Source organism: Homarus americanus, unplaced genomic scaffold (assembly GCF_018991925.1).
Source record: "Homarus americanus isolate GMGI-L3 unplaced genomic scaffold, GMGI_Hamer_2.0 scaffold19318, whole genome shotgun sequence".
Taxonomy (NCBI): domain Eukaryota; kingdom Metazoa; phylum Arthropoda; class Malacostraca; order Decapoda; family Nephropidae; genus Homarus; species Homarus americanus.
Window position 1 is genome coordinate 2248601 of NW_024732238.1, and position 18257 is coordinate 2266857.

The 18257-nt window shown below is 33.9% G+C and overlaps 1 protein-coding gene across 4 annotated transcripts in view; it reads left to right on the forward strand.

The window, feature by feature from the left end:
* Window positions 1–14258, forward strand: part of LOC121868289 (protein tramtrack, beta isoform-like) — a 32008-nt gene extending 17750 nt beyond the window's left edge. For 3 of the 4 annotated variants that reach the window (XM_042368723.1, XM_042368725.1, XM_042368724.1), the window contains exons 12-15: window positions 3661–3714; window positions 8355–8583; window positions 10410–10484; window positions 11530–14258. In XM_042368723.1, coding sequence (XP_042224657.1) covers window positions 3661–3714; window positions 8355–8583; window positions 10410–10438 — 312 coding nt within the window. In that variant the 3' untranslated portion in view covers window positions 10439–10484; window positions 11530–14258. The remainder of the gene's footprint in view (window positions 1–3660; window positions 3715–8354; window positions 8584–10409; window positions 10485–11529) is intronic. The other variant, XM_042368726.1, reaches the window with a different exon arrangement.
* Window positions 14259–18257: the final 3999 nt, after the last annotated feature.

Sequence of the window (18257 nt, forward strand, 5' to 3'; positions counted from 1 at the left end):
AACCCAGCACAATTCATATCGGTGAAATTTGCAATTCTTGTTTTCCCAGCTAAGTAAAATGTGACCTAAGTGTCAAGATTGAGATCCTTAGGTTGTATCTTTGTGCCAGAATGTGTGTACTGTAGTGAGTTGAAATAAGAAAAAACTAAGAAAGAAATGTTTGGTTTATTAAAGGTGAGCACAAAAATATAAATACAATATACATTTAGCTAATTTAGTTAATATGACATGCATACATTATGTAATGTAATGTAATGACATTATTGTTATGTAGTATAATGAAAGTAATGGGAAAGTTTCATCACTGACTTAAGCATAAATTATCATGTTATCAGTGAGTTCTCAACTAACCTGAAATTTCTAAAAGTCGGATTTGGAAGGACTTTGTGGTATTTTCTGTAATGTGGTGTCATTAATGGTTATTCATGAAAAATTCTGGTCTGCCACATAGATGCCAGACCATGGCTGTTTGCAACCTGGTACATGTGGATTTTCTTGTGTTTTGATGTTGGTGTGGTGTGCTGGTGATATATTAATGGGTGAGTTAATGTCCTAGTGAGAAGTCCTGCTGTCTGAATGAGCTCATCCCACTCTGGGTGATCAGGTGGTCCCCGCCACAACCAACTGTTTCTAACACCAATGAAATATACCATATGTGCAGTCGGGGTCAAAAGTCTTGAACACTTGACAGTATTTGGCATGTAAGTACCCGAAGATCTTAGTTATTAAGGAGAGTTTTATTCCATTTTGTGGTTCTGGCATGATATGTGATGACAAGTAGTGTTATTAGTATATCCCAATCATATATATATAACTCGGAAGTAGATGCCAGATATTGCTAAGTGTTCAAGACTTTTGACCCCAACTGTACATTACCAACTCCACCAGCCATATGCACCACAAACTATTCAAGAAAATCATTTGTTGTTATACAATAATGTTATTACTGCACTTCAACAACTAAGGTTCTTAAGTGCATAACAAGGTTTGTAAAACACTTTATATCTACAATAAAAAAATATGTGGGAGAGAACTCTGGGTTGAAAATCAGACTAAGTCTGGTTATCAACAACTGTTTTCACGGATATGATTCTTAAGTACTGTAAAGTACTGTATACTGGCACACCTCGATTTACATGATAATTACGTTCTGGAAAATGGTTATGTAAATAAAAACGTGTAACTCAAACACTAAATAGTGAAGATTAGGAGGATTTTTTATTAATAAGACAGTTTATTCCTTGTTCATTCATTAATCAGTTGTGTAAGTGTACAAGTAGCCAAATCAAGCTTACGTGTATCACTGATCGGTAATAAATAATGTTGTTAGGAAGGTATATTCATATAAAATACTATACAGTATGTTATAGTGACCCTGTTGTAAGCTGATTTGCTGAAAGCTCTCACTCCATGAACGCATCCTGAGTGAATGCATTCCGATGTAGCTTATTCTTGTATTTTCAAGTTAAATTATAAATTGCTTACTTAACTTATTCTAATATTGAAGATGTTATATTAATCGTGATGAATCACACACCATTAGAGGCTAATCATACAAGAATATAAACCTGAATCAATAAACAAACCTGGCGAATGTGGCAACGCTCAGTTCCCCTACCACCCCAAGCCTGTTTACTTACACAGTAGTTCTCATTGGGCCTACAGCAAATCTGACTACCACTGTACAGTATTGGGGTCTGATGTATAGAGGTTCCACTGTATCTCCTTTCAAGGAATTGAGTATTGTTAGGAAGGATTTATCTAATTGAAAATTTTTTTTTTAATGTTTAATCACAAATTTTGGGTCCTTGGAAACATGATGTCCACCCCACAGACTTGTGAACTATAAAATGGTCTCCCAAGACTGGCTCAGTACACACACATGGATATGCCTGTATGTATGTGCACACACATCCTTCTATGGTGCAGGATGGCCAAACAGGTGCTGACCTGATGCTAAGCATTCAGTAGCAAATGGGTTATTCCACCCTGGTAGTCCACCAAAAAGCTGTACCCCCATTGACAAGTGTTCCAAATAGTGCACTTTAGTTATTGCTGAGTGGACAGGGCCTAGTGTACAAGGAGGAAGACTAATCCTCCCCTCTGGTCAGGTATCAACCCTGTGACCATTCAATGTAGTGAATACTCTCCCAACTCGGGTGCAGAGCCTTTAGTATATACTGTACAGCTATTCCAGTTTTTCATGAAAGGGATGCAATCCTTTGAAATAAAAATCAGATGCTGAAATTTTGTAAATTAGGATGACTTTCCAATTAATTTAGAGGGGAAATTTAGGAATGTATTCAGTGTAGTCTTCCCAACACATCTCCAACTCTGAAACCATGTATATAATATCCATTTGAGAAATATTCAGTACAGTATTGATAATGGTAAAGAGGTATAAAATACATATAATAAAACAATTATTCAGTTAAAAGAAATATGTTAAACCATTTTAGGATGCTGAAATGTTTTTTAATAAAAAGTGGTAAAGGGTAAAATATTTTCCAGTGCAACTGTACACTAGGCATGTAAGATGAAGAAAACATTACGGTATATGGATTTTTTTTTTTTTACCATTTATACAACATTTATTGTTTTTAATAAAAGTGGGCAGGAAAGAACACACTTAGTGATGAGCTTGTCTCCTTTTATGGGTCAGTTTTTTAAAAGTATTTGAAATGTTTTATTTTACTGCAGTATGTGTGTGTCTTTAAGTAGTGGTCAACACGGGTCTGGGGTAGTAGAGTATAGGTTGTGGAATATATTTGCATAATTTTGTATACCTATGCTGTATTTAACTTGTTTATACTGTACAATTTCAGGTAAAGCAATATTTTTTCCTTCACACAACCCTCACTTGCTTGAGAAACTATTTACGTATTTTTTTTTTCCAGTATATTCCCTGAAGATGATTCCCTTTTAGAATTTTAGAACTCATACTGAAAGTGATGTCCGTTAAAAAATGATCAATGAAACAAAGGCAGCGATTCACCAGTGAACAATCAACACTGTTCAGCAGGATGCTAGGCAGTGACACGTGGGGATGCTGAGATGCATTGTACCAGTGGTTCCTTTCTGCCATGTCATATGAATTTCATACCTGCAAGGGATTTCGTAAACATGAAAATTGCTTAAATGCATTGAGAAAAGGTCCCTAATTTGTCTTATTTTCTCAATGTAAAATTTTGAATGCTGAAAGTTCATAAATAGAAGAAAAGCTGTATGCTGTATATATACCAGGAGAGATGAACTCTTAGTATCATCATTATTATCATCATAACTGTTTTACAGTCATTTTCCATACTTGCGTGGGTCAGCAGTGATCACCTGATGGCAGCTGTCTCGTTTATAAATATTCTCACAAATATTAGAAGAGCTGATTGGTTTAGTGTGAGGCATCTTGTACACGAAGTGCTTTGATGTTTGCTGTACTGTAGTAATGAGTGGCTTATGCAAGTGTTCCAAAAAAATTGTAAGGGCAGTGTTGTAAATAGGAAGAAGGCATTAGGAAAAAATTGGTATTGACAAATTAATTATTTGACATTAGAGGAGTTGAAATTTTCATTTTTTATGGTATATTTATGGTACCATTACATTATTTAAAAAAGCTAAAGGTACATTATATCTAAGTAACAAATTTTACTTTCCTCAATCTAGGTTGGACCAGACATGCCAAGCCTTGATGGAGATGGAACAGATGACCGAACAGAGGTAGTTGATAGTGTATATGCAGTCTTTTACGTCATTAATATTTTCTTAGTCTCCATTTTATTTATATGGAGAGTAAATTCAAGAAAGTTTAGATACAAAAGGGCCAGAAATTCACAAGAGGAATGCCTGTATTTTGAATATTGTATGAACCAAAGATTAGAGTATAAAATTCAGAAAATGTTGAAATGGCATACCCCAGTACAGTACAGTAGGACTTTGCCTTGTAAACTCAATTATTTAGGTATGGAGCAGTCCAGAATGGCAGGAATTCTGGTACTGTATAACAAAGCTTTCACCACTGAGATGTACTTCTCATGTAAGCTTGAACTACATGGGGCAGACACTTGTTGGAGAATATGAAAAGTATGTCATACTGTCAATTATGTACAGTATCTTTTTCTTGAGAATATACCATATGGTATAAGCAGAATTACAATTGGTCTTCATGTGTTCATAAATGCTTAATATTACTCTATGGCTGTACACTACTACAGTGTAAGTAAAGTCATTGGATCACATATTTGACACCAAAATTTAAATATTAATGTAGCTTTCTCCTTCAAATAGCTAAGGCTTCCTCGTTAGATATAAAATCTTCCTTCCAAAGAGTTCCTTCTAAATCAGATGCTATATTGAATAAATGGTATTTAACATTTTACACTAAAAGCAAAGGTAAATTACCAAACAGATGAAGCATCCAAAGCATCCCCAGTGATCATTATATATATGATTAAAATCAAAGAATAATTCATATACAGTATATATGCTTTTTTCATGAAGTACTGTATCTAAAAACCGAAAATGTAAGCAAAGTATTGAACGTCATATAAAGTTATGATTTTAATGTTTAATTTACTTTTACAGGTAATTTGTTTTAAAATAGCAATGTGTGGCAGGCAACTTGTCACCCTCCTTAAGCTACCATGATCATTTGTTTGTTCTGGGTGAAAGTGTTCAGCAATTTTACCCAGATGACCCCCACTTCCTGGACAATAACAGACTATCAACCTGGATAATATAACTGCTGTCCTTTGGTACAAATGTTTAGTGGCCCTATATTTTTATTCATCATAATTTGTCATGTGTCATCCCATCAGAGATGGTTTATGATCTTGAGCAGATTATGACAAGAAAGTCATCCATTTTTACAGTAAACACAGTGTAGGGTACCTTATTTAGAAGTCACTCAGTTTAAAATACTGAACACTTACTGGTAAGATTTTCATAATTTAATTTATATGCAGTTATACAGTAGTGTACAGTACAGTGTTTGTTACAAAATAACAGTTTGACAACTCCACATGCCAGCTACATCATTTGCTTGCTTTTTGTTGTTTTTAGTTATGAACCACACAGGGGAAATAAATTTGAAATTGAATATTTAGTTGTCTATTATAATAATGAATAAATAGTAAAAGAACTAATTATGTATTGGTATATTTAATTAAAAACTAACGTACTGTACTGTAGGTCTTAAAAATTCGACCAAAATTTTCTCCAAATTAGCAACTCATTGAGATGAGACAACCTTTCTCAATCAACAATGAGTCATATATGTTACTGTACATTACTTGCCAGTGTGTTGGCAGTGAGACTTGGGGTTGTTCTGTTCAAGAGAATTATAGGTATACTGTAGTTACTACCATAACTGTTCTTAAAAAAAATTCACTGGATTACGTTTTCACTTAATACAGTACAATCAATTATTTGCCAAAATAATTTAAGAAAGACTGTAGACATACAAGAATCAGGTACCGGCCAAGGTAAGCTTTAGAAGTGATTCTGCTTATTTTATTTTTTTTCATGTGCTTTCATGCTTTGTGTATTGTTCTTCAAATCTGAATTGTTCTATTTAAGTAATATTCATTACTACCTATAATTTTTATGAGATAATTCTTCTTGGCAACTCTACACCACTAACTTGTTCCAATCCTGAAATATCACAGTCATGAATTGTCAAAGCAACAGCATGATCACTGAGCTTACATTTATTCTTGTGTTGTGTTAATTTTATTTAATTATATTTACTGGAGAATCTCCAGTTCAGACTTAGTGTTTTGGATGTACAGTAATTTGATGTAGTATTACAATGTTTTTGTGTACTGTGAGTATAGCATCTTGAACGTGGGAAGAATGAATACACTAGAATGTAATAAGGAAAATAATTATAAGTAAGAACAATAACCCTTAAATAATGGCAATTTTTTGGTGTAGACTACAGTATATGCTCTGACGGGGAAAGCTGAAAGTTTTAAAAAATGGGTAAAATTTTCTTATGAAAAGGACAATATATGCTCTCTGAAAACAATGGTGTATTAGTTTTGCTGTACACCTATTAAGAGTCCCAAACAATGGGAGGGAAGATACTTTGTATGTGACCAGGTGGGAGGTTGGGTGGATTGTGGCATTACTGCATGTTCCAGCTAGACTTAGACTTGATAGGGCTGGCCTTATGAGGAGTGCAAATTTAAGTCAGGACAATGCTGTCAGTACCTGTCCCTGTCCATGTACTTCCCAAACACAGGGGCCATCAGATGGGTGTATGTCTTCCAGTAATCATCAAGAAAAGGATGAATAAAAAGGAAATAGTCTTTTATGGAAAGCAACATTTTGTATATATCTATTGTATTAAATGTGGTGACAGGCCTCCACTATGTATCTCTTATGGCTTCATTTATATATACAGTATATATATATATATATATATATATATATATATATATATATATATATATATATATATATATATATATATATATATATATATATATATATATATATATATATATATATATTGTATATATAAATATATATATTGTATATATAAATATATATATGTGTGTGTGTGTGCAAGTAAATCACTGTGGGTTCGCGTGATCCAGGTATATGCTGATAACCTTGTGCTTATCAGCATATATATATATAACATGGGGCTTTGTAGTAGTAGAGAGGATGAGGTGAATGTTGCATAGATATGACTGGTGGACCGGTGGTGGGGAGACTTGTAGTGACAAAGGGGGTGGCGGATAGCCATTTTTTTGTGTATAAAGCGGTGTAGTGGTGAGTAGTATTTTCACAAATGTATTTTTTATTTACACTTTATAACATGAGGCTATATGAGGCGAAGGTTGATCTTACGGAGATGAGGCTTTGTGGATTAAATTACTTTTTTTTTATTTTTTTAATATACTGCAATTTGCATGTAACATACAGTAATATAGAACAGACCCTGATACATTATATATACAGGGATTTCTGTATAGTATTTGGTTGAATGTCCAAGTCTAATTGAAGACTCAGGAAGACTATCTACAGTATATTACCATGCATCAGTCCATGAAAACCAATTTATTGTATATCAATGAGTTTGTTGATTACAGCCCTGGTATACAATTAGTATGTCTTGCCTGTTGCAGCCATAGCCCTTGAAATGTTAGATTAAAACTGATAGTTTCCTTAAAGAGGTAAGAAATAATTGGTTATGCTGAATAGCTTGCACATGCCTCTCAATTTCCATCATCAACTGTCATCTTGCTTGGTGCAGTTCACAGCTTTTCCTTTATTAAATTTATATTAATATGGGACACATGTACACACCCACACATAATCTCCCACCACCCCGGATTACACATGGATTGCATTTTTAGACATTAACTACAGTCAGGTCTTGCATAATGAGCAAAGTGCATTAATGTAAAGGTGCTCCTAAAGGTGAATTCTCATTCAATGACCCATTTTCCCATAGGATCCCATGTTAAAAGCTGGGATGAGTTCTAGCCCCAAAAGTTTCAGACCAAATCCCTAACACCCTATGGTATAAACTTTGATGCTCTCCAGCCTTAAAGAATTTTGACTCAATGGTCAGTTAATGGTGTGGTACATGCACATGAATGTCACTACAAATGGCATTATTGTATACTATATAACATCTGCGATGCTGGGAGCATCTTGGAATATGGCTACAATGACAAGAACCTATCAAACAATATACAGTACTATATGGGCACACCTAAGATTTCTAACATTTGGCATACAAACATCCACCCATACGTAAGTACTGTATGTTTATACAGTACTTACGTAGTCATATGTTCTGGGCTTTTGAACATTCATTCTGCTCACACACACACAGCTTTTTCGAACATTGCCACCAATTGGTGAAATGCACGAATCAGACACTTTAATGTGGGATGATGAACACTACAGGTATACTGCTTGTTACTTTTGCACACAAGTGTCATCACATAATGCATCTGCTTGTTTTGATTGGCACCATACACACATTGTGGTTTTGCATTGATTTTTATTGATTTACTTTATTTTTTTTTTACCATAAAAAATGAGTGATAAGCATAAACCAAGCACCACTGACCATGGTAAAATTATTTGATTTCTGTATTTTATTTTCAGAGTATTTGTTAATGTTTTTATTTTAAAAAATGTGGTTTTCACTCGTGTCTGGGGACCAATTAATTATTTATTTTGTTGTTTCTGTAGGATTTATTGACCCAGTTTACAAATACTGTACCTGTACAGTATCCAGTTTGGAAGTACGTACATAGCATATTAACGAACACTGAGTCCATAAAATGAGGACTCTCTCTCATATACTGTAGCTTTGATTTTGTTTACTTATGTAGGTTGGTGCATCTATGCCATGCCTTGGAGATGTAACAGAAGAGGAAGAAGCTGGTGTTGCATCTGGAGCCACAGATGGAGTAGATGCTGAAGGGGTTGGAGATGAAGATGCAGATGAATCTGTAGATGGTACTGCAGAAGACACTGGCAAGCGACGGAGACAACCTTCACAGAAGATGATCGAGGCGATGGGTATGTTGAAGAGGAAAGTTCCAGAATCTCCCACACAAGGTAATATCAGCCATGGTCACTCTCCTCTCCCTCCGTGATGGGGCAATGTACACACACTGTACACTATACATACACCTCTACGCTAGTATACAGTAGGCATACTGTCCACTCATTGTACAATATTTTCACACTTACTGAATGTATAGTACTGTATACATAACTGTAATCACTTTTTACATCTTAACACTGTTCTTGGCTGAGTGTGTCCTGGTACGGTAATGTACAGTACTGTACAACATAAATTGTATGCAAAAACAGGAGCGAGTGAGGGAAAAATCTTGTACAGTCAGCAAAAAAATTTTCGGCCCCCCTTGGTCTGATGGCTTCTGCATTGATCACTGACTGAGGCCATGTTAATTCGGTAAGGTTGGTATTTCTGGTTGTGTGATGCATTGTATAACCAGTATGATGTATTTTTTATATCACTTATAGTTAATACAGAGAAATTAACAGGAGTCACCCACATAAATGAGTGTTGTTCAGAATTCTTGGTCTGATGTGTCATATTGTATAACACCATAAAGGTGCAGAAAATTTTTTTGTTGACAATACAGTGGCAGCAGTATATGAACTAAGCACACGTGGCTACGGCTTATGCTACCCAAGCAGCTAACCCGCCCAGGACACGTCAGAAAATTATTGCAATCTCTAGGAACTAATGGAAATTTTGTTCCCATGTGGGGAATGAAGAGATTTTCTCAGAATTTTTCCGAAAAAACACATGATTTCAACCTTGAAAACTTGTTCCCATACCCATACTGGAGAGAGTATTTCCGGAATATCTTTGAAGGCTCAAAATTCATTCCGACTATTGGAAAGTTTTGGAGATCGAAAATTCTAGCTAATGGGGAGATTACTCTTCTGTACTTTCACATGTCTTACCTAGCCTTCCCTAATTCATGTATACTGTACCTAATTTAATATTTTATTTTAAGCTTCTCTCATATTATCTAATAAAAAAGACACTTGAGTAAGAATTACAGTTCATTGCTGTTCTTGAATATTTTTTAGAAAATATTGTTTGTTATATTTGTCTATGTGAATGATAGATTATGTTAAAAAGTGTATGTGGAAGATGGAAAAAATTGTAGTGGAGAATTTAGTGAAAGTTGGTTTATACAAATTGACATTTCAAGACCAACTTTTCATTCACCATTTATATCTAGAAATTAGAGAGCCATTAAATTTATCCTTGGAGGTGGGAGTGATATGTGTGTACTGTACTTAGAGAATTCATAAGAATGAGAAATATTAGGATGCCATCAACTGATTTGAAAAAGAGGAATGTGTCCTACATAACATGGATGATATGAGGGCTTGATGTATAGTAGGTAGACACTCACTATGCCAAACATTTGTATAATGGCAGTAAAGCTTTGGCCAGTGTAAGCCCAATAGATGACTGCCATTGAAATGTATATATAATTTATACGGGAATTAGCCCACCCGGGCACAGGTCAAACGACCCACAATGGGCCTAGGGGGCGAAAAAATAAGAACAGAAAGAAATTAAAAATAGAAAAGAAAAAGGTTATACTGTATTAATCTACACTTGTTCACCATAATAAACCTCACTTGATAATTTCCATACAGGGTTATTGAAGATAATTAAACCCTCAATGATGTTAAAGGTTTGAATTAAATTATCAAAGCAGCTGCAAAGTTTCATAAAGAAGAATGTTGGTAATATAATCAAGCTGAACAAGATGCATTATACCTGAACGTACATGTTAATCTTATGAATTTGTGTGATGGAAGATTGGTATTGTTTTGTGCGTTTTATAATGGTGTTTAAATTACTAATATTATTGCCCTTATACTTTCAGGTGGGAGAGGAAAAAAATTGAAAAACTAAACACTGTGCTTCTGTTTCTGCTAAGTGTTGTTTAGAGTAAGTTCAGGTCAGTAACATTCATATTTCCTTGTTCTCTTAAGTGTATTTTTTCATGTATATTAAAAAACATAGGTTTATATGTATCCACCGAACCCTCATTACTTAAATATTTTGTGATAATATGATATTTTTTGGCATACTGTAAACCCTCGATATAACATACTAATTGGGGGAAGGCCAGTCCATTATATCCGGTTCGGGAATAATAACTGGCTTGGTCCGTTATATAGCAACATAGTCCAAAGTGACTCTGAACATTTTACCGAGCTTCTAACACAACTACTGTATATGTGAGGGTTGTGTATCACCACTAGAGCTGATCGTTCCTGCTCTCCCTAACAATGTTACCAGCACCCACCATTTCTCAAGCACTTGATTTTTTCAATAATTCAAGTGATCCAGATCCCCCTTTTGGTCAAATTAATGAGGGTATAGTGTAATTACATATAGAATGTTTTATGTGGCAGCCAAGGCATGGTAACTGAGTATGTTTGTTGGTTAGAATAATGAGGAGCAATCTGAACAGAAAATTATTGAATTATCAAACAAATGTTCGGGGAAATTGTTGAATACTGAAATGTCAAAATATTCCGAACTCAGTTAATTTGGATTTTTCAGTAATTCACGTAATTGTATTCCTAACTTTTTCACCGTAATGGATCCGAGTCAATTAATTTTTCTATGGCGGACCCGAGTAATATATGAACTTAGTCCGAACGGGTCAGAGGGTCCGTTAAAGTCGAGACCCATTATAAACAGTGTCCATTGTATCAGGGCTTACTGTATGTTTATCCATAAGACAATTTTGTGTTATTTTTGTTGCCATGCTTCCCATGAGAAAAAAACAATAAATTTTTCAAAATAACATGAAATCACATCAATATGCATTTATATATATATATATATATATATATATATATATATATATATATATATATATATATATATATATATATATATATATATATATATATATATATATATATATATATATATATATATATATATATTCCATCTTGTATTGCACTAAACTGTCACTTATTTTCTTACAGACTGTTGGGAAATCCTTGAAGAAGGCAACAATTGTGCACAGCACATGGATGTCACTCATCTCAGATTAACTAAATTTCCTAAGCTGTTGATCCTGTGTTATTTGACCATTTTAATTTTTGGGGTTTTCCTTGTGCAAACCTTCCTTGTATTTCCTGGAAGTCTTATTTGTACATATTTGTTTAGCTCAAGATAGCATGCTTAAAAATCCTGATATATATAAGCATGGAGTATTTCAGCTAGGAATAGATACCAAATACTTTTTGTGTTTAATTTTTTGAGTGACAAATGACATGAAAAGTCTTTTTTTTTTCTATTTTGTTTTCTCACTGGGTGTTATTAGGTAATTTCTCAGCTGATCATCAGATAATTTAGTTTTTTCTGTCATATGTACCCCACTGGTATGAATCTATTTTAAAAGAAATATCACCATCATGTAATCATTGTACCATTCCAATTCATATCATGCACATCTAGTATTGTACCCTGAGAAAAATCATGATTTTGTATTAAGCAAAGTGTACGACATGTGGTCCAGTGAGCTTGGCAAGACATAATTGCCTGGTGACCGTAAGTGTTACTGGGTGTTAATTACTTAACAACTTTTCTCCCACCTTTGTGTTATAGGAAAATGAGAAAACAAATGCCCAGTAAAGATAGATTTTTTGGAGGGGACCAGTTTCTTGAGTCTGACACTGTAGTACTGCAACCTGAGTACAATATGTGCAAGTGTTTTTCTCTTTCTCTTTCCCTCTCTCCAAGAAAATTTAATTTAGAGAAAGTTGTTAATGTTTAATCATGTAACTGTCAACCGCTGCTTCGTTCTTTCTTATCTCCTCTCAGAAGTGAGGAAAATGCAATATAGTATTTCTTTTTTAATTATTTCCCAGTGGTGGTTGAACACTAGATGTGTTTATCACCTTGCCATCACTTTTTCTTACATGTAGTTAAGGATGGCACACACACACACACACACACACACACTTAAGCTGGTGATCGACTTCATGCCTTCAAGTGTTGAAAATCCAATAGCATTTATCAACACATATGTTGATGAACCTAGTACTGTACGTTGTTATGCTATCAAATAAGTAAAGCAACAGTCATTTACTTACACTTGAGAAAACTCATCAGTATTTACAAAGAGGAAGTTTGTGCTCAGAATTTGTAGAAAAATATCAAAATTGGGAAGTAGTGAAGAATTGGGAAAGTATAATTAACCTTTTAGGATAAATTGTAGTGGGATGATACATGCCAGACCATTGAGAAATTCACAATTAGATTCATTCAGTAATTACTAAAGAATTGTCAATTGTAGGGAACACTTGTCCATGATAGTGGATCCACATCAGCCGGTCCAGCACCAAAACAAATTTTCAGTACTACTGTTAAACCAACAATATTCCAGTAAATATAAACCTGCAGATACAGTATGTAAGAACTTAAAAGAAATATGTAAAACACTGTATTTAACAACCATTACTTGGTAAACACTGGATTATAGTTTTACTGTTAACATGTCTTTTCATCTGATACGTGCATATAAGATTCAAGATAGAAACCAATGAGATATATATATATATTTATTTATTTATTTATTTTTTTTTTTTTTACTTTTTTTTTTTTTTTTTACTTTTTTTTCTCCTCTCCAATGTGCTGTTTAGAGGTTCACATCTAAGTAAAGTATAACCAAAGATTGTGGATCACATTATTTTTTGTATACCTGAGAATAACTTAGATCAATTCATTTAAGAAAGTTGTTGGTTGCATAGTGTATGTACATATTAACCTAATCCTCTGTATAAGGATTAATTAGTGTGTACCAGCATGATTTATCAGTGTGTGCTAGTGTTAAGGAGGGGCAACTACCATTTTAGTTACCAAAAAGTAATAAAGTAAATATTTGTGAATATGCAGTCTTTAACAGTGTAGTTTGTATCAACTCAATAAATTTGGTGACTTTTCCAATTGAATATAATTTCTAAGTAAAAGAAACTCATCCATTTGGTTTGCCAAGATGATATCATGAGGAGATGAAGGGGAGTCATTGTACACCGATGATTTGCAGGATAAAGATAGAATCTGGTCACTTATACCAGGGCAGCATGTGCATTACACTTACATGGTGAAGAAGTGAGGCAATGTGAAATTAAGTAACTTTGCCTGAGGGATTGTTAATCCACTAAGTGAGGTGTATATGTGTGTTCTGGAGAGACTGGCAATGATGTGAACAGCTGAAGTCGGGTAAATTTACTGAGGGGAGGTATGCCACTAAAGTGTTTAAATGTGCCATGGAAGTGGCTTCACCATAAATATAACTGACATCAGGACACATGAGTGGATTCCAACTCTCTTTTCTTGTCCAACTAAACACTTTTCGTAGCCTTAGCCCACCTGGTGATGTGTTATTTTTCAGTGACATGGTGTGGTTTATCATTATTGCTGCTAAAAGATTTATAGGGAATAAAAATTTTCATAATGGATGGTCTTAAGGGTTACCAGATCCTAAATCTATTTTCCAGTGATTAATGGATTCATAATTGCACAACTTTGTTATTATATAATCCTTCTGGGGATGTAACCTTGTGAAAAAGTGAGGGTATACTGTAGATGAAAATGTTCCACTCCATTTAAAAAGGTTTTGGCAAAGGTGATAGTCTAGTTTTATTTCTGGACAATATTGTGCATCTTTGCTAATACCTGTAACTAAATTAAACTGGTGGAGCATCAACAGAGTTTATATATCAACCAAAGTGTTAATTTTGTTTAAAGTACAGGTAACTTATGGTAAATAATTTACACAATAAGGACTTGATAAAAACAAAAGTACACATTATTTGATGTGAGGTGCCATACCTTACTTATAAAGCACTCATTGTAGATTGATAGGTGTTTACCTGTGTATTAGCAGTAATATAGTGTGATCAAATGAGATTAATAGATTTTATGTTCCGTGTTCCTCGTTTTACACCCAAATTTATCAAGTGATTACACATTATGAAGCACTGTATACACACTTTTTCAACGTGGTTGCATTTTTTGTTTGTATTGCAAATCACTGCAGCAGAAATGTTGCCTACAATTTAATATGATTTTAATTAGTGCAGTAGTAGCTTTTTCTATCATGAAATAGTGTTGGTGACAAACTGGGAAACTTCTATTGTGTAATTTTTTCTTGCCATAGTTAAAAGTATACAAATAAGACATGTTTATTTCATATGGGGTTCCTGGAATGTAAATTTCTTGAGTTTGTTTCCAGTGTAATGATTTAGGATGTTACTTGTCATACTGTTGTTGGATAAGGATGGTACATAAAATAAGTTATGGGGAAGATTTATTGCCTTAACTTAGTTAGCAGAGCTGTAAATATCTTCATTGTATGTTAAGTCTACTTACAGATAGTCAAGTCTTCATTGAAGAAGCGTGAGTATGTACAAATATTTTTCTTTATAAAGAAATTGGTTAATGATTACTTGAAACCACATTGATAACTTTGAGGGTAATTGCAACACGATTACAAAATGTTTCTTTTAACATTAGTCATTTCATCTTTCACAGTATACATGAGCTCTTTGTCATCTCTTACTGAGCTGTAAGTGTTTGAATGTTTGCTCCTGTTCTTTAGTAAATTTAAGATCTTTTGAACATTGTCCCTATTCACAGTAGACTATATACAATATAATATACATTTGAAATAGGCATGCATAGTGGGCCACTTTTTGTAATTGATTAGTTTTACTCAGTACTGAACTGGAGAAAGTTTCTTTCTCTCCTATAACGTAACTAAATGGTATGTGTATCCAATGCCTTATGTTAAAAGTTTTGACAAATAATTGTAAGTATATAAAAAGATAATTTTATTTATTTTTTTATTTTTTTTTATTATTTTTTTTTTTTTAGTAGTACTGTAGTAGTAGTACATTATGAATATAGGTTGTTTTAAAGAATGATATATATTTCCCTGGAAACTGTAGTGTGGTGATGTACAAATTGATCTATGCTGCTGCACTTTAAATGACTACAGCTGCAATTTATGAGGATTATATCTTTGGAAAAATATTAGTAACTGTACTGGATAGCAATGTACCAGAAGCCTTGATCACCCTTCTACGCTCATAATCTTTTGAAAATTTCTTGGGTTTATCCACTATAACTTCCTATTCCATTTCAGATGTGAGTATCATCTGTCTTATTGATCACTCACTTACTATAATGAAATTATAACTAAAATGGCTTAAAAATAATTTCTTGAAATTATTAAAGTGTATAGTAATAGCCTCCTTATTTTTTCTTCATTATGCTATTGAACTTAGCATGTACTACAGGGTGTTCCCAAGTTATGAATATCCGACTTACGAACACTTGCCAATACAAACGAGGTCCTATAAGGTCAATTATTTTAAGAATCTGACATAGAATCCAACTGGTTCGTAGTATTAACGTAGGGCATAGTGGCAGGGGTGGGTGGGGAGTAATGCGTCACCCAGCTACGTGCCTTCAGGGAGCGTCGGTACCCTCCTCACCTCGGTGACGTGTGTGATAATGTGCAAACTGTTGTTTTTTGCTTATTAACTCTATTTTTCTCCCCTCATCATTGCTCCTAAATGCAAACCTGATGCAAGTAATAGAAGTACATCCAAGAAAAGGAAAACAATTATAATGGACGTGAAAGTTGATGTACTGTAATTAAACATTTTGAATAAGGCAAAACACCCTCAATCATTGGTAAAGCATTGGACTTCACTTGGTCAACGGTCGGATCAATTTTGAAAGGCAAACACAAAATTTTTGAAGTTAAAAAAAGGTTCGACATCAATGCACTTAGCTGTGATAACAAAACAAAGAAGTGGATTGTTAATTGAAATGGAAAGATTGTTAGTGATATGGGTGGAAGATCAGCCAGCCCAAGGTTTCAATGTAAGTGTTAAACTTTAAGTTTTGCTTCCTTTACTATATTTTGTCATTCAATTTCTTCTTTTCTCTTAAATTATGTGTTTCTATATGTATAAAACGACTTAGGCTTTGATATGGTGCACGAAGGGTATGTGTTCCGACTTGTGTACATTTCTGATTTAAGAACGTCCTTAGGAACAGAACACGTTCATAACCCAGGGACCCCCTGTAATGTAAAATGTAACTTGCTAGCTTTGCAGTTTTCAGAACTGGGGCTTTCTGAATTATTCATATGAAACTATTAAATTTATTTGTCCGGTTTTGAGATAGTTTGACTATGTTTCATTATCTTCTGGTATGTATTGTAGTTATGAAGAAGGAAAGTGAAAAACTTTGTTTATTCAGTATACCATTATGTATGAAATGGTACTTTTACTAATTTGATCATTCACTAAATTATAGTTTTAGCATTTTGGAAGCTTCATGTTGTGTTAGTTGATACCACTGTTTGCTTAGTGCATAGTTCACACACTGGTCATTCATTATTCATAATTACTAAAGCAACATTTTAATCAGTGAACTTTCCAGGATTATGAGTACAGTTCTGTATATTGAACACTGGCTAGCATAACTGTGTGTGAAATACCGTGGAAAGAGTACATGAAAATCTCTCAAAATGTTCACCTCAAAGTATTCTAGCTCTTCTGTATTTCTCATATCAAATTAGCATTATAACTGAAAGAACTACTACCTTCTGTGTTTCCTGTTCCAAATATTAACATTTATTTGTCTTGTGTGTAGTATACTGTATCTGGAATTTTCATGTTGCAGTACATTAAAATAATTGGTATGTTGTACGATTTAATTTATTATTGAAGGTACAGTATTTGTTTAACAAATGTTTAAGACATGGTACAAATTAATTTTCATTAATGGGATTAAAGAACTTTTGTTTTCATATGAAAATGCACAAAATTGTGTTCAAGCAAAAATTCCATTTGGACAGCAGGATGAAATGGATGGATAAGCAAGACCATTGTGGAGTGGCTAGTTATACTAAAGAAGGAACCAATATTAGCAGTGCCCTTAATTCACCCTCGATCTTGAGTGTTATAAAGCCACTATTACTTTTCATATACTATATAGCCAGTAATTTCAGTTGCCCATGGAAGCACTTTTTTTTTCTTTTTTATATATACAGTATACAGTATATATATATATAGTATACAGCTCCCCGACTTACGACGGGGTTAGGGACCCAAATCCAGGCCGTAAGTCGAAAATGCTTAAATAATACATAGAAAATGGGTGTCTCTTTTTCTTCTCAGCACCACAAAACTCTCACTTTTAAGCTTGCCAGCCATTTTAAAGTGAATTACAAAATTTTTTTTGTCAGTACACAGCGCAATCACTGACGTTGGGACTCGAAAATACGTAATTTGACAAAATTTTGGTACGACTGAGGCGGTTGTAAGTCAGGGAGGATATATATATATATATATATATATATATACATACATACATACATACATACATACATACATACATACATACACAGTGACCCCTCCGTGAACGAACTCAATCCGTTCCAGAAGGTCGTTCGTTAACCAAAACCATTGTTTCAATGGGTTTTTGGGTAATTGGTTCCAGCTCACCGAAAATTTCCTAAATTAAACAAAAATGGTAGAAAAGTTCACTTACTTTGAGGTGTGTATGTAGAAGGCTCCTGGATGATGATGATGATGATGGGATTTAGAATGGGGGTGGAGGAGAAGGAAGAAGAGAAGGCATTGGGGTGGAAGAGAAGTCACCCCATGGCGCCATTTCACCCATAAAA